This window comes from Rhinopithecus bieti, unplaced genomic scaffold (genome assembly GCF_001698545.2).
Source record: "Rhinopithecus bieti isolate Rb0 unplaced genomic scaffold, ASM169854v2 scaffold_10612, whole genome shotgun sequence".
Classification (NCBI taxonomy): domain Eukaryota; kingdom Metazoa; phylum Chordata; class Mammalia; order Primates; family Cercopithecidae; genus Rhinopithecus; species Rhinopithecus bieti.
The window spans coordinates 447,939-465,595 of record NW_016806990.1 but is presented as its reverse complement, the minus strand read 5'-3'; the positions used below and the strand labels follow the sequence as shown (position 1 = coordinate 465,595).

Sequence of the window (17,657 nt, the reverse complement as noted above, 5' to 3'; positions counted from 1 at the left end):
TCCTTTCCTTTCCTTTCCTTTCCTTTCCTTTCCTTTCCTTTCCTTTTTCCTTTCCTTTCCTTTTTCCTTTCCTTTCCTTTCCTTTCCTTTCCTTTCCTTTCCTTTTCCTTCCCTTTTCCTTCCCTTTTCCTTCCTTTTTCCTTCCCTTTTCCTTCCCTTTTCCTCCCCTTTTCCTTCCCTTTTCCTTCCCTTTTCCTTTCCTTTTCCTTTCCTTTCCTTTCCTTTCCTTTCCTTTCCTTTCCTTTCCTTTCCTTTCCTTCTTTGTTTTCTTTCTTTCTCTCTCTCTCTCTCTTTCTTTCTTTCTTTTTCTGAGACAGGGTCTTACTGAGTTGCCCAGGCTGGTCTTCAATTCCTGGCCTCAAGCAATCCTACCACTTTGGCCTTCCAAGGTGGCTGGGTTTATGAGTGTGAGCCACCACGCCTGGCTGGAACTATTTTTTCAAAAACACAAGACTTGTTGATCTCTTAAAGAACTGCTATTCTGTGGAACACTCTGGAAAGTGCTACCTAATAAATTCCTATGATAATGATAATAGTCCATTGGATCTTCTGATCAGTAAGAGACACCAGTGTTGCTATACCAAGTTTCTGTATAAAATTGCAGCCAACAGCTAACACACTAACATGGTAATTGATCTGGATGGCCTTATTGTGATTAAAGAATTTCAATTTCTTTTTGAAGTGTTGAAAGTTATTAATGGAATACGTTTTTGTGCTCTATAAGTCTGAGGATATAAGGCTACAAGCCACAGATCTCTGTTTAAGGTCCCTAAAACTAGATTGATTTAAAATGTTGCAATATCTATAGTGGTAAACTCTTTTTTTCCATGGCATTGTTTTGTTTAACTTTAAACAAAATAATTTTATATTGTACAAAATTCAAAAGTTACAGAAGAGAACATAGAATATAGTAAATATATTTCTACATATAACTGTTGCTCAGCCTTTGTATACACACCAGTTGTGCAGGTGCCCAGCCCTCCATCCCCTTAGGGAAGGCAACAGATATTGTAGGTTTGTTCCAGAGAAATTCCACATCATATATGTGTGTACACACTGACACACACACACACACACTGAGAGAGAGAAAGAGCGCAAGCGAGAGAGCATGATTTCCCTTCCCCTTTTTTCTTTTTTTTTTTTTTCACTTGGGCAGGACTATTGCAGTATCCCTCTTTTTTCTTAACACAAATGGTAGCATACCATAAGTACCATTCAGCACCTCACTGGTTACACCAACAATGAAATCATCTTGAAGATCTTCCTGTATCTACATATAAGGAGCTTTCTTACTCTTTGCTTTTCTTGCTGGCTGTATAGTATTTCACTGTGTGGATATAACCTGGTTTACTTACATCATTGATGAATATTTAGATTATTTTCATCTTTTGCTATTGCAAAACTCTGCTATAGTGCATAAGCTTGTATACATACCATGTCACATCTGCATGTCTATACTTGTAAGTTAATTTATTACAAGTGGAATTCTGGGTCATGAGATATGTGCCTTAATTTGCCAAATTGCCAAATTGCCTACTGGTGTTCCCACTTGCTAGCATAGAGCATTCGATAGGAAATAGGTGAAAATTGGTGTCTTGTGGTTTAAATTTACTCATTTCTTTTAAAAAGTGAGGGTGAACTTCTAAAAGATCTTTGTATTCCACTCTCTGTGTCAACAGTTTATTTATAGCATTTGCCCATTTTTCTTTTCCTCATTGTAGCTCTCATGATGTATTTAGGGAATTAGTTCTTTGCCATTTTTTTCTCTGTTCTTCATTTATCTTGTGATTTTTTTAATGCATAGTTTTCATATTTTCACATAATCAGATTTGTCAATCTTTTTTACCTTCTGGTGTTTTATGTCACAATTGCAATACCTTCCCTATGATAACAATTTTTTAAATACTCCCATATTTTATTTTCTAATATTTTATGATGTCAATATGTGCGTTTAAATTTTGAATCCATCTTGGGAGTGTGTGTATGTAAATTATGAAGAAGACAGAATTTCTTTTTTTTAGATAGTACCTTGTTAATTCTTCAAATGAAATATTTAAACTGATTTTTTCTTTTTCTCATTTTAAGGGAAGTCTTGAGACTTTTTCTGGACTGGGACTAATACTAGGTCCTCCTGTAGGTGGCTTTTTATATCAATCCTTTGGCTATGAAGTGCCCTTTATTGTTCTGGGATGCATCGTTTTGCTGATGGTACCACTGAATATGTATATTTTACCCAATTATGGTAAGTCCACACTTATGACTCATTTTAAGAACCTTAAATATATGTTTATACCTTTGTAAGAGACCAGTTTACCAGATATTGTTTTATTTTATATAATCAAAAGTGGCTTTTAAAAATAACTGATTATTTTTTCAGTAATGCAGGCAATTAGTTTATATGAATTTCTGTAAATTAAAAATTCTTTCCAACCTTTAGAGCTAGCAAATATTAATTTCTGATCATAAACCATTACCGTATGCTATGTCTATGAGAGATTTTCTTGGACTGAACTAAATATCAAAGCCAGAAGTTTCTGTGGGCCACACACAGCCCAGTCTTCCTAGAAGGCTATAAGCTAAGAGAATAATGCCCATCCTTCTTTCCCAGTGGTTCTTGCAGCTGTCTTCACAGAGTAGCTCAGATACAAGGATGTAGATTCAGGTGTTCTCTTTTAATAGGGCTTTTGAAAAATTATAAACTGGGCCGGACACAGTGGCTCATGCCTGTAATCACAGTGCTTTGGGATGCCAAGGCTGGTAGATCACTTGAGGCCAGGAGTTCGAGACCAGCCTGGCCAACATGGTGAAACTCTGTGTCTACTAAAAATACAAAAATTAGCTGGGCGGGGTGGTGCACACCTGTAGTCCAAGCTACTCGGAAGGCTAAGGCATGAGAATCGTTTGAACCCAGGAGGCGGAGGTTGCAGTGAGCCGAGATTGTGCCACTGCGTTCCAGCCTGGGTGACAGAGCGAGACTGTGTCCGCCCCCCCAAAAAAAATTATAAACTGGTATTTAAAAAAAATCTCTAGGATTGATAATATTAAGGCTGTAAATGTAGATTTAAGTATTCCCAATTAGTACTACTTTTAAAGATTGTTATTATTTGGTCAGGTACAGTGGCTCATGCCTGCAATCCCAGCACTTTGGGAGGCTGAGGCAGGTAGATCACCTGAGGTCAGGAGTTCAAGACCAGCCTGGCCAACCTGGTGAAACCCCGTCTCTACTAAAAATACAAAAATTAGCCAGGCATGGTGGTGCATGCCTGTAATCCCCGCAACTCCGGAGGCTCAGACAGGAGAATTGCTTGAACCCAAGAGGCAGAGGTTGCAGTGAGCCGCGATCACGCCACTGCACTCCAGCCTGGGCAGGAGAGTGAGACTCTTTACAAAAAAAAAAAAAAAAAAAAAAAAAAATTGTTATTATTTTAGAAGAGTTTATAGATAGATGCTAGAAAATCAAATAAATTTTAAAAATTACTGATATTGGCAGAATTTTTTATTTTATAAGTTCTGCCCATTTCTTTACCACCTTTTAGACCCATAGACAATGTGGCTTTAGCATTGGGTGGCTAAGAATCATTCATTATATCTGCTCACCAGGTCCCCTCTCCTGTACTGCTCTAAAAAGAAAAATACTTCTAAAATAGTCATGGACGTGTCAATTATCTTACTAAAATCTTTAAATCTAGTAAGTTTAAGAGATCTATTGTACATCATGGCGACTATAGTTAATAGTAACATATTGTACACTTGAAAATTGTCAATAGTAGATTTTAAGTGTTCTCGCCATTAAAAAAAAGTATGTGAGGCAAAGCATGTTAATTAGCTTCATTTAGTTATTCCACAATGTATACATATATCAAAATATAATGTTTTATACCATAAATAGAGACAATTTTTACTTGATATTTTTTAAAATAAAAAAATCCTTAAATCCATGAAATGTGAATGTTATCCCGAAAGTCATTGGGAGTTATTGTTAGATTTTTTTTTTTTTTTTTTTTTGAAACGGAGTCTGTAACCCCGGCTGGAGTGTAGTGGTGTAATCTTGGCTCACTTCAAGCTCTGCCTCCCGGGATCAAGGAAATCTCATGCTTAAGCCTCTCAAGTAGCTGGGAGTACAGGTACATGCCACCACACCTGGGTAATTTTTGTATTTTTAGTAGAGACAGGGTTTCACCATCTTGGCCAGTCTAATCTCGAACTCCTGACTTCAAGTGATCCTCCCATCTTGGTTTCTCAAAGTGCTGGGATTACAGATGTGAGCCACTGTGCCTGGCCTATTGTTAGATTTAAGTAGAGGAGTCATATGATCTGGAATATCTTTCTTCTACTCTACCTAACCCTTACTTATCCTGCAAAACTTGATTTTATTACCTTTTTGGGGGCGGAGGGGTTTCTTTTTTTTGTTTGTTTGTTTTGAGACAGTCTTGCTCTGTCACTCAGGCTGGAATATAGTGGCACAATCTTGGCTCATTTCAACCTTCGCTTCCCAGGTTCAAGCAGTTCTCCTGCCTCAGCCTCCAGAGTAGCTGGGATTACAGGCCTGTGCCACCACACCTGGCTAATTTTTATATTTTTAGTAGAGACAGGGTTTCACCATGTTGGCCAGGCTGGTCTCAAACTCTTGACCTCATGATATACCCACTTCGTCCCCCGAAGCGCTGGGATTACAGGCGTGAGCCAGTGTGCCCGGCCCTTTTCTGGGGAGTTTTTCTAAACTTTCTCGATTACTGGACTAGATTTGGTGTAGGTAGTGCCATAGTGCTCAGCATTTTTCCTGCCCCCTCACACTTGAGGACAACCCTATTCCCCATCTCTAACAGTAACTTCCTGTGGCAGGTTTTGTCAGCCAGGGAGTCATGTCCCTTCAAGCAAGTACCCCAAGTTTTCATTACTTGGTCTTCAACAGCTTAATTATACTAATTATGTTTCATTTTCATGGATGTTTTAACATATGCTCACTATGACAACTCCTTTTCTCACCCTGGATTTTAGGAACAGGGACTATTATGCAATAATGATTTATTTTTTACCATAAATACATGATACTTCTTACTTTCACAATAAATGTAACCAATTAAAATTGTAATCTTTTATAATTTTTATTTTAAAAGTGACTAATATCCTTAGTATATACAATTCAAAAATCACACCAACTTGTCTCCCTGCTGGCAATACCTCACTGAGCCACACAGTGGTGTTTCTCCTCTTTCTAAGTCCAACTACATCCTGTAGTTTCTGTAGTTGAGCGTCAAGGATGTGCTCAGATTTATTTCACCATTGAATACTTGGTTCATAATTAAGAAACTAACACTGGTCAGGCACGGTGGCTCATGCCTGTAATCTCAGCACTTTGGAAGGCCAACGTGGATGGGTCCCGAGGTCAGGAGTTCGAGACCAGCCTGACCAACATGGTGAAACCCTGTCTCTACTAAAAATACAAAAATTAGCTAGACGTATTGCGTGCACCTGTAATCCCAGCTACTCTGGAGGCTGAGGCAGGAGAATTGCTTGAATCCAGGAGGCGGAGGTCGCAGTGAGCTGAGATCGCGTCACTGTACTCCAGCCTGGGTGACAGAGTGAGACTCTGTCTCAAAAAAAAAAAAAAATACAAACAAAAAAACAGAAAACAAAAACAAACAAACACTAACACCAAGGTTTCACTTTATCTCTTATATCCTGAAAAAATCTAAGGATAACACTTAAAATAGTTGAACCACACTTCATGATGTTTTTGCACTTTGCTCCATATTTGGTCGTGATTCAACAAGTATTTATAGAATAATGAACTGTGCAGGATATTGTGGGAGAAATGGGGATAAATGAAGGCTGTCATGGCTGTCAAAGGAGATCACTTTAGTCCAAAAATTTGCAACCAGTCTGGGCAACATACGGAGACCCCATCTCTAAAAAATTTTTAAATTAGCTGGTTGAGGTAGTGCACACCTGTAGTCCCAGCTACTTGGGAAGCTGAGGCAGGAGGATCACTTGAGTGCAGGAGTTGGAGGCTGCAGTGAACTATAATAACACCATTGCACTCCAGCCTGGGTGACAGAGCAATCTCTTAAAAAAAAAAAAAGCTTTCATGTCTGATATGTCGCTTTCATGTCACTCCATCTCTTAAAAAAAAAAAAAATCTTTCATGTCTGATATGATTTTGCCATATCCCCACCCAAATCTTGCCTTGAATTGTAATAATCCCCACATGTCAAAGGTGGGGCCAGGTGGAGGTAATTAAATCATGGGCGTGGTTTCCCCCATACTGTTCTTATGGTGGTGAATAAGTCTCACAAGATCTGATATTTTTATAAATGGGAGTTCCCCTGCACAAGCTCTCTTGCCTGCAGCCATGTAAGATGTCCCTTTACTCTTCCTTCGTCTTCCGCCATGATTGTGAGGCTTCCCCAGCCATGTGGAACTTTGAGTTTATTAAACCTCTTTCCTTTATAAATTACCCAGTCTCAGGTATGTCTTTATTAGCAGTGTGAGAACAGATTAATACAATGTCTAAACCTGATATTATCTCTGGCCAGGATGAGTATAATCGTTACATCTCGATTCCAGTTGATTCTTTCTAATTTGGGAAATTGTTTTTGATAAATTGAATGTGGCCTCTAGGTTTGAATAATGTATATGCAAGTGCAGATTGTGTACAATTTTAGGCAAACTCAGAGGTTGAGTTGTGTTCATTACCAGATAAAGATGGTCTTACCAGTTTTCCAAATAAGTTAAAATTAAGATACTTTAATTGCTTTGTTTTTTTTTTTCTTTTTTCCCCAAAGAGTCTGATCCAGGTGAACACTCATTCTGGAAACTGATTGCTTTACCCAAAGTTGGCCTTATAGCCTTAGTCATCAACTCACTCAGCTCGTGTTTTGGCTTCCTTGATCCTACTCTGTCTCTCTTTGTTTTGGAGAAGGTAAGTTGCCTGATTGCTGAAGAGTGCTGCATTGTAGCAGGTGGATGTAACTGCTTGTTCTTGGGCCCTGCTCTGTGGAAAGACCCTTGCGTGGCTGGGAGAAGGAGGCAGAATGGACACTACACACCGAGGTAGCCTGTCCGTCTCTGCTGTGCCTGTGAACTAGGGATCTGATTCAGTAAAAATGAAAGAAGTCTTTCACCAAGTGGCCAAAACATTAGTTTCCTTCTTTCCAAGACCTTGCTCATGTCATTGTAGGTCTAGCTTGGGCATCATCCATGCTGCTTAACAAGGATACTTTTCCTCTGTTTGTTTGAATTGCAGTGAGACATTAGGGGTACACAGTAGCTCATTTGATGTAAGATGTGCTTCTTCTGTAACAGATCCCCCCTGGGTCCACTGACTTTTTAGGCTACTTCATATAATCAGATGACTACGGACTGTGTTATTCTAGGATTTGAGAAAGGAACCAAGTATCCCTAGAATTAAAAAATAAAATGTTGAATTCTAAAAGTTTGAAGTCATCGAAATTTGTTCTTAGATATTTTTGAAAAAAATATTATTACTGATACAGTGAAGTCCATTACAAGGTGTGGTAGTTAATTACACTGGACAATTAATATGTGTTGATAAAAGGCAAAAATGACTAACTTTGGCCCATAATGACTTTGAGGTACTAGATTTAAAATAGCACAGAAACTTAAGTTTCAATATACTTTCTAATATCAATAAAGTGCTAATATGGTCATTTCAAATGCTTTCTGAACATTTACTGATCATAGAATATAAAGATTAAAATTAATTTTTCTTATAATTTTACACTACCCCTTGAAATCACTGAAGACAGTTTGGGGAACTTAACAGGTAAACTTGGAGACTGTTATTTTAGTGCCTGGTCCAAGATTTAGACAGTAATATAATATTGCCTTTGGCCAGTGAGTACCATAAGTTACCCAAAGTCAGGCCTCTGAGCCCAAGCTAAGCCATCATAACCCCTGTGACCTGCATGTATACATCCAGATGACCTGGAGCAACTGAAGAACCACAAAAGATGACATTTTACCATTGTGATTTGTTCCGGCCCCACCCCAACTGGTCAATTGACCTTGTGACATTCCTCCCCTGGGCAATGAGTTTTATGATCTCCCCACCCTGCACCTTGTGACCTCCGCCCCTGCCCGTAAGAGATAACCACTTTTAACTGTAATTTTCCACTAGCTACCCAAATCCTATCAAACTGCCCCACCCGTCTCACTTTGCTGACTCCTTTTTCAGACTCAGTCCGCCTGCACCCAGGTGATTAAAAAGCTTTATTGCTGACACAAAGCCTGTTTGGTGGTCTCTTCACATGGACACGTGTGACACCCATAAGAAAAATGTTTTGTGATTATACTGACACAGTCCATTTAGATCGTCAATAACCTGTATTTTCAGCTGTTTTCTGTGCTTTTAAGAAGTTGTGTCTAAACAACGAAAAAAATCTATAACTAATCTCTGGGAAATCCAAGTTGTTTGTGTATATCTTATAAGAAATCTTTTCTGTTGTTGTTTCTCAAGAAAATGTAATTTATTTTAAAAAGATGAGGAAGACAGGAGGTTTCCTCAAAGATAACTACAATCAATCCATTTGTGGTATGGGAGGTAGTATAGGCCCTTCTTGTTTCTGGCTGATGATGGACTGTATCAGAACTTTTTTTTGCTTTTGAGACAGAGTCTTGCTGTGTCACCCAGGCTGGAGTATAGTGGCATGATCTCGGCTCACCATAGCCTCTGCCTCCCGGGTTCAAGCGATTCTCCTGCCTCAGCCTCCTGAGTAGCTGGGATTACAGGCATGCGCCACCACAGCAGGCTAATTTTTGTATTTTTTAGTAGAGATGGGGTTTCATCATGTTGGCCAGGCTTGTCTCAAACTCCTGACCTGAAGTGATCCACCTGCCTCAGTCTCCCTAAATGCTGGGATTACAGGCATGCGCCACCATACCCAGTTTTACATCAGACATTGACTCCCTCAGGGCTATTGGTGGTGCCTCATCACTGCTGCCCCCTTTTTAGGTTGAAGTGCTGCAGCCCATCCCATTACCCAACTCCAACCTAAGAAATCTTTAGAAATTTATTTTCCTCTTTTTCTGAATCAGAAACCCTATGGTTGGAATCCAAGAATCTCTTTTAGCAAGTTCTCCAGGTAATTTTTATGCACATTGAAGTTTGCAAAACATTAATTTACATATAAAAATGCTCTGAGTTATGGAAGCAAAATATGTTTAATGCCAAAGGCTACAAAGAAAAAATCTACTCTTCTGACTTCTGGTTAGGTTGTCCTCCCATAGAGAAAAAGTAACGCATTTTCAAAGGTAAGATGAAAATTAGGACAATGCAGAATATTATTAGTAGACTCATGGTAATAACAAGAGCTAAAGAAATGGTAGAAGGAAAAGAGGGATGTTTACTTAAAAATGACTTAATTATGTAACTTTAATATAGGATTTCTTTTACAGTTTAATTTACCAGCTGGATATGTGGGACTAGTATTCCTGGGTCTGGCACTGTCCTATGCCATCTCTTCACCACTATTTGGTCTCCTAAGTGATAAAATGCCAGTAGGTACACTTAATTTATATTTGAGTCACTTTTGCATGTTTAGAGCAGTGGTTTTCCAATTGTTCCTTTGGAACTCTAGGGGTGCACTGGTTAGACTTGATATATTCAATTGGACTAGGGACAGGTTGCAGTATCTTCTATCATCCTAAGGGTCAGCTATCACACTAAACCAATTCACTTTAAATTGCTTCACCTGGGAAAAGAGGCAGAGTCTTATGCTTAAAAAAAAAAAAAATGGATTAGACTTTCTTTTTCTAATTTCTTCCCCCAACATTGTCATCCAGACTGGAGGGCAGTGGCGCGATCATAGCTTACTGCAGCCTTGAACTCTTGGTCTCAAGTGATCCTCCTGCATCAGCCTCCTAGGTAGCTGGGATTATAGGCATGTGCCACCACATCCGGCTCCTAGATTAGACTCTCTAAAGGAAAAAACTCTTTTGATGTAAAAAAAATGGATTGATCTTAATAAATAGGGCAAAGTCCTAGAGGCTATTACAGACTTGATCAAACTGAGAGATTTCTTCTTTAGGAGGAGATCATTTAGATTTTCTGTGTGAGTGAAAAAATTGACCACATAAACATGCACTGGTTATCTCATAGCCTTTCTGTTTAAAAAAAAAAATACCCTTCTGTTCTCTTTCAACCAGGTTTAAACCATTCGGTACAGATGATGAGAGCACAGAATTAGTACTGCTAGTCAAATCTTAAACTTCTGTGGTTTTAGGGCTTATATTTTGTATTTCCCTTCATTTCATTTGCATATTTATTTATCAAGAACTGATTTACTTGCAGATTACTTAGTAACCCAGATGTCAAAAAGCAAGTATCTTAAACAGTGTTTGGAGCTTGGTTTTCAGACATAATCTTACATAACTGAGCGGATATGGTACCCCTGTAATTTTTGTCCTGATTCAAGTAGTTTAGAAGGGATAGTTTTACTGGATACAATCTTAGTCCATGCAGGGTACTGTAATGAAATACCATAAACTGAGAGGATTTATAAACAATAGAAATTTATTTCTCACAATTGGGGAGACCAAAATGTCCAAGATTAAGGCATTGGTAGATCTGATGTCTGATGAGGGCCTGTTGCCTGGCACACAGATTGTCATCTTTCACTGTAACCTCACCATGTTGGAACAGGCAAGGGAGCTCTCTGTGACCTCTTGTATAGGGATACGAATCCTATTCATGAAGGCTGCACCTTCATTACCTAATCACCTCCCAAAGGCTCACCTCCAGATACCATCACATTGGGTGTTAAGATTTAATGTATAAATTTTAGGGGGATATAAGCATTCAGTCTCTAGCAGATAATTTTTTAATGATGTGATTTTTCTAGGTATTGTAACTATTAATACCTGGTAGGGTTTTTTTTTGTAGTCACTGGTTTTTTTGTTTTTTTTTTTTTTTGACAGAATCTTGCTCTGTTGCCCAGGATGGAGTGCAGTGGTATGATCTTGGCTCACTGCAACCTCTGCCTCCCAGGTTCAAGCAATTCTCCTGCCTCAGCCTCCTGAGTAGCTGGGATTGCAGACATCTACCACCATGCCTGGCTAATTTTTGTGCTTTTTTTAGTAGAGACTGGGTTTTACCATGTTGGCTAGGCTGGTCTCAAACTTGTGAGCTCAAGCAATCTTCTGACATCGGCCTCCCAGACTGTTGGGATTATAGGTGTGAGCCACCGCGCCTGGCTGGTCATTGCATTTTATAGTTAGTTTTTTTGTTGTTATATTTGTAATAGTTCCTCATGTGCAAAATCTGATTTGCAATACACTCCCCTGCTAAGAAATCTTTGTCCTTTGTTCACTTTCTGTCTTGTTATATATCGTCCTTGCTTGCGAGTTTATCATCTCCTTATTTTCCCACTGCTGTAATCCCAGCACTTTGGGAGGTCAAGGCAGGTGGATCACGAGGTCAGGAGATTGAGACCATCCTGGCTAACATGGTAAAACCCCGTCTCTACTAAAAAAAACACAAAAAAATTAGCCAAGTGTGGTGGCGGGCACCTGTAGTCCCAGCTACCCGGGAGGCTGAGTCAGGAGAATGTCATGAACCCGGGAGGCGGAGCTTGCAGTGAGCCGAGATGGCACCACTGCACTCCAGCCTGGGTGACAAAGCGAGACTCCGTCTCAAAAGCATAAAAAATAAAATAAAAAATAAATAAATAATAAATAAATAAATCAATGTAAAGTTTTGTTTTCTTCATTGTATTGGGGTTTTTGAATATCACGATTTGTGTTTTTTACTAATGTTTTATATTGTTTGATTATGGAGGGTCTTTGGCTCTAAGACTCATTTTGACTCTCTTTCTCCTTACCAGCCTCTAAGGAAATGGCTTCTGGTGTTTGGCAACTTAATCACGGCTGGGTGCTACATACTCTTAGGGCCTGTCCCAGTCTTGCATATTAAAAGGTAGTTTTTTTTCTTCTTCTGTATGTTTGGCTAAATAACATTAGGAATTATTTCAAAAAATTTTGTTTTAACACTGGTATAGTTTAGTATTTGGAATATTAATATTTAAATAATTAACTTTAGTACTCTATTGAATTGTTAGGCTGACAATATTTTACCCTACTAGAAGCTAGCAGTGGGAGAAGCAGAAAAAAACGCGTAAAATCTGTCTCAAATGACAAAAATGCATATTCTCCTTCTGTATTTCAATTGTACATACTTGTTTATACTTTCTTTTTAAAAGAGAATTTGTTGCTACTTACCTTTACTTGATAGTTCTTAGAATATATTTTTGTTTTTTTCTATTCTTTCTCCTTGAGGCAGGGACCAAATCTGTTTTTGTTTCTGTATCATCCTTAGCATGTGGTAGCTGCCTATTAAACCTTGCTTAATGTAATTTAGTTGCTAAAATAAACTGAACTTCTTAGACCTTTTCAGGTACTTCTGGGATAAAACATAGTAACACGGAAAGGAAGGGGTTTCAGAGTCCTTCAGACCTGAGTTTACGTTTTGGCTTTGCCACGTACTAGTAAGCAAACCACTTAACTTCCAAGAGCCTCAGTTTTCTCATCTACAAAAAGGAGCTGATAATAGTACTTACATCACAAGGATTAAATCTGGTAACATATATTAAGTAACTGGCATAGTCTCCTCATATGGAACAAATGTGTTTCCTGGCTCTTCTTTTACCTCTTTCCTTCTATGCCATTTTTAAATTAATTGAAGTTCAAAGCCAAGTGATTGGAAGAACAGTATTAGTACTGAAATTTTCACCAATTTTGAAGGGATTTTGTCTGGTGAGAAGAAGCCAGGTTGGCTCCAGACATGTGATATATATAACCAAAGGACCAAAAAGATGGAGATATCAGGATGAATTCCCCCCAGACCCCCAAAAACTGTAAGGAGCTAAAAGGCACTCTCACTGAAGGAAATGGGTTAGATGGGAATGGGAATGAGACTAGGCACATAATCAGTGAAAATAACGTATCTGGGATCCTCACTTCCTTAGCATTAAGCTTTGTGTTTCTTAAAATGCTAATGTTTTTCTTTGTATTTGTTTTCTCCAAAACCCTTTTGCAGTCAGCTTTGGCTGCTGGTGCTGATATTAGTTGTAAATGGCATCTCTGCCGGAATGAGTATAATTCCAACTTTCCCGGAAATTCTCAGTTGTGCACAGTAAGTTACTTCCATTGCTTGAAGAGCTGTATTATGAATAAGTAGTATCACAGGCTTTCTTGAATTTCTCAGTTTTGCAACATGTTGGATATTTTTGCCCCAATGTCAAATCTTCATGATTTTGTAGCATATGATATCATGATATAAATAGTAATAATACACTAATAGAAATGATCATAGTACATTAATAGCTAAAATGGGTTGTGGACAGATATCTGGCTTGATGTATGCCTCAGTATGTATGTAATTGTGAAAAGCTAAAGCAAAATAGATAGGTCTCAGCATTGTTCCTCTTTCATGGAGGAGGTCCATGAGAGAGCCTAGAGTGACCAGCATGTGTCACCTGGTCATCATTCTTTTGTTTAATAGGTGTGATGATGAAGAGCACTAAGTACTATGGCTGTGCTGGGTCAGTTCAATAGTTCTCATGGGAATAAGGAGCTATCCCTGTTTTTTTAAAGTTGTCTTTGTTCTCTTTCCATCTTCATCTCATTTTAAGAATTTCTTAATTGTGTATTTTTATAAGTATTTAATGCAAACAAGCCATGCTTCTTAATATCATATATATGTAGAAGAATTATTTCTAGAAAACCATGGACTAAATGTAACTATGAAAATTCTTTTAAATTAGATTTGCTTTTTATCTCAGAAGTGGAGTGTTCTTGCTGTTGGTTTTTTCCAGATTATCCTTGGTTTATCTTAATTGATCTATCATACAATTTTTTCTTTCACACAGGTTTTCCTTTTAATAATGGATACATTCGTGTCTCTTTTTGCAGTGAAAATGGGTTTGAAGAGGAATTAAGTACATTGGGACTTGTATCAGGTCTTTTCAGTGCAATGTGGTCAATTGGGTGAGTAGTCATTTAATTTCTTTCTCTTTTTTTTTTTTTTTTTTTTTGAGATGGAGCTTCACTCTCGTCACCCAGGCTGGAGTGCAATGGTGCGATTTTGGCTCACTGCAACCTCCGCCTCCCAGGTTCAAGAGATTCTTCTGACTCACCATCCTGAGTAGCTCAGATTACAGGTGCCCGCCACCACATCTGGCTAATTTTTGTATTTTTAGTAGAGACAGGGTTTCAACATGTTGGCCAGGCTGGTCTTGAACTCCTGACCTCAGGTGATCTGCCTGCCTTGGCCTCCCAAAGTGCTGGGATTACAGGCATGAGCCACTGTGCCCAGCATCATTTAATTTCATTCATACTTGCAAGATGGAAAATATTAATACTGTCCCTATTTTAGTTGATGAAGAAATTGAAACACTGAGAGATCAGATGAGTTTCTCAAAGACAAACAGTTCCTCTAGGGGAAAGCCAGAGTTCTAATCCATACCCTCTCACTCAACAATCAATGCCTATACCAGCAGTTTAATACTTAGTCAAAATGGTTTCATATACTTTATCTTATTTAAGTGATATTTACGAGTTCCTTTAATAGAAACATGTCTCTAATTTTTACAGTTTATTCATTTATTCATTCATTTGTTTATTTTTACCTTCTACCAGAAGGGTAACTATGCTAACCAATGTAATATATTGTTTTGAATTGAGTTATATTAGTTGCAAATACTGAGAATAGAATAATATAAAGAATTTTTTAAACCTGTTTCATCTTTTTTATTTTTATGTAAGCCACCTACTTTTCAGAAGCAGTAATAATTTCACAACTGTTAAAAAATGTTGAATGTCATTATCAGGTAGAATTATTTTCTTTTACTGAATGCTGTGTCCAGGAATTAGTTTTTTCTTTGGTACTTATCTTCCAGTTTTATGAATACTTACAGTTGAAGGATCATGTGTTTTTTATGAAGTAATTATGTATTTTTTGCACTATTGAATACTTTCCTTCTATTGTTAGCGCTTTTTTAGGACCAACGCTGGGTGGATTTCTGTATGAGAAAATCGGTTTTGAATGGGCAGCAGCTGTACAAGGTCTATGGGCTCTGATAAGTGTGAGTAATCAGTCTTTTATTTTCATTTTCCTTATATTTGTGGAAAAACTTGACTTGGAAAATTCACATTAATCAGTACTTTTAATTGTGTTTAAGGGATTAGCCATGGGCTTGTTTTATCTACTGGAGTATTCAAGGAGAAGAAGGTATGGTCAATTTGGGGGCTTTTTTCTCTCTTTAAAAGTTAGCCAGTGCAAGTGGAAAATAAATAATATTTTACGTTTATTCTTTCAGTCCGTGGATTTCTAGGCACTCTGAGGCTCATCAGTTGGTAGATACTCTTTTAATTTTTATTTTTTGAGATGGTGACTTGCTCTGTCACCCAGACTGGCATGCAGTGGCACAATCTCAGCTCACTGCAACCTCTGCCTCCTGGGTTCAAGCGATTCTCCTGCCTCAGCCTCCCATGTAGCTGAGATTACAGGTGTGGGCCACCATGCCCTGTTAATTTTTGTATTTTTAGTAGAGACAGGATTTCACCATGTTGGCCAGGCTGGTCTCAAACTCCTGACCTCAAGTGATCTGCCCACCTTGGCCTCCCTAGGATTACAGGCGTCAGCCACCTCGCCCAGGCAGTAGATACTTTTTTAAAAAGATAGTTGGATGGAGATACAGGTACTGGTTTTTTGTTTGTTTGTTTGTTTTTAAGATGAGAAATATTGATATTCATCTCTTCTTTCCTTCAATGTAGGTCTAACTCTCAACACATCCTCAGCACAGAAGAGGAACGAACTACTCTCTTGCCTAATGAAACCTTGCCTAATGAAACCTAGTCTGATGGATCCTGGATTGATACAAAGTTGAGAAATGAATGCTTCTGGCCTTAAACATCACTGTAGGAAGGGTTTTTAAAATTTTACGCACAAAACTCCATGGACCCCATGCCAGCGTCTTGGAAGTGTCAGTGTGTTTTTGGATGATCTTGTATTGGGTTGTACTTACTGTGATACTGAAAAGCAGTCCTGCTGAACTAGCTATATTTGAAATATTAAGTATGAAAGGGGTAATTAAAAACAAGCAAAACAAAACAAAACAAAACTTAGTTTTTAAGTGACCAAACTTGTCCTTGAAGATGTTGTTATTAACTTGAGTTAGTTCTCATTTCCTCTGTTTATTTTTTATTCTGAGTACACTAATTCTGTGAATGTACTTTTTTATGAACAGGGAAATAAATGAACTAATTTGATATGCTCTAAATATATAAAGGTGCTTCAAAATATATAGAAACATTACTATGAAATCAGTTTTTAAAAGATATATTTTCTGTTTGTCCTGAGGTTTTTCAGTCTTGTTCAAAAGGAAGAATTCTTGCCTGCCATACAGAAACTCTCTAGCACTCCCTGGCTTTAAGCTTTTCTAAAAATTCTGTTTGTGTGAAAAGTACAAGAATAACAATACTTACAACTTCCATTTTTGTAACTTACATTCACTTATGATCTGGATTTATAAACATTACTTGGTATAATATTGTTCATTTCCTTTAATGTCTCTGTTTTTTGGTTCTGCCATCTGTTTTGTTTTTGTTTTTATCCATATTCTTGGTAGATGTATTTCATCCCTAGAGCAGGTCAGCCTCCTTCCCCTAATGCAAATGCTTGTTTTGTTAGGGAAGGGCTTCCTCTAACTTTGTGTGAAATCCATGATGTTGTTGAAGTGAATAAATGTCTACTGTATAACTCTCATGCTTCTTGACCTATTTTCATGGTGTCGTAGCCACACTTACAGCAATTTTTTAAAGGAAGAAATGGTTTTATGTATTCATTCAAAAATATCTTTTGAATGTCTTCTCTGGGCTGACACTGTGCCAGATGCTAGGAATTTGGCTGTGATCAAGATAAACACAATTTCTGCTTTTATGTAACTTATACTGGTGGAAGAGACAAACAACAAGTAAATATCAGACTCTCCAGTTATCTTACAGAAATGCTAAGATGGAAAAAAAAAATGGTGATGTGATAGAGTAGTTGGCTGGGGTTGTTTAGATGTGAGTGCCTAATTTGAAAAAGTCCATGGAAGTGCAACCTTTGAGTTGAGATCTGAAGGAGGATAATGTAGCCAGCATTCATTCATTCTGACAGAGGACAGTCCGTAGTATGTGCACAAGGGCTTGACATGGTCAAAGATGAGGCTTGGTCTGCTGGCTGGAGTCTAGTAAACTGGAGGTGATGCCAGAATCTGATTCTGTCTGCATGTGGACAGTGAGTGGGGATAGGGATGGTAAATGGGAATGGAGGGGGAACCTTGGAAGATTTGAGAGACAATAATGGTTTGGACCAGGGAGTTGGTGATGGAGAGAAAAGGCTCTATCTGGGAGTGGAACCAACAGAACGTGCTGATGTGGAGGGAGGAGAGAGGAATCTAGGAGGACTCCTAGGTTTTGGCTTACGGGTGTGGGTGGATGGTGGTGACTCAGTGAATCGGGGAAGAAGAGGAGCAAAATGGATCCTGAAGTGGCAAAAGTTCAAGCCACCATGGTTTGTCATTGCATACCACCGAAACCAAAAATATGGAAAAGGAGGACAATACCAAGGGTTGGAGAGGATGGCTTTGGAAGAC

General features: G+C 38.3%; 1 protein-coding gene across 1 annotated transcript in view; it reads left to right on the top strand.

Annotated features, from left to right (window-relative positions):
- Positions 1 to 16,783, top strand: part of SLC18B1 (solute carrier family 18 member B1) — a 29,248-nt gene extending 12,465 nt beyond the window's left edge. The window contains exons 5-13 of the mRNA XM_017879597.1: positions 2,086 to 2,242; positions 6,786 to 6,922; positions 9,418 to 9,519; positions 11,844 to 11,935; positions 13,055 to 13,150; positions 13,930 to 14,004; positions 15,008 to 15,101; positions 15,198 to 15,247; positions 15,793 to 16,783. Of these exons, the coding sequence (XP_017735086.1) occupies positions 2,086 to 2,242; positions 6,786 to 6,922; positions 9,418 to 9,519; positions 11,844 to 11,935; positions 13,055 to 13,150; positions 13,930 to 14,004; positions 15,008 to 15,101; positions 15,198 to 15,247; positions 15,793 to 15,874 (885 nt within the window). The 3' untranslated portion in view covers positions 15,875 to 16,783. The remainder of the gene's footprint in view (positions 1 to 2,085; positions 2,243 to 6,785; positions 6,923 to 9,417; positions 9,520 to 11,843; positions 11,936 to 13,054; positions 13,151 to 13,929; positions 14,005 to 15,007; positions 15,102 to 15,197; positions 15,248 to 15,792) is intronic.
- Positions 16,784 to 17,657: the final 874 nt, after the last annotated feature.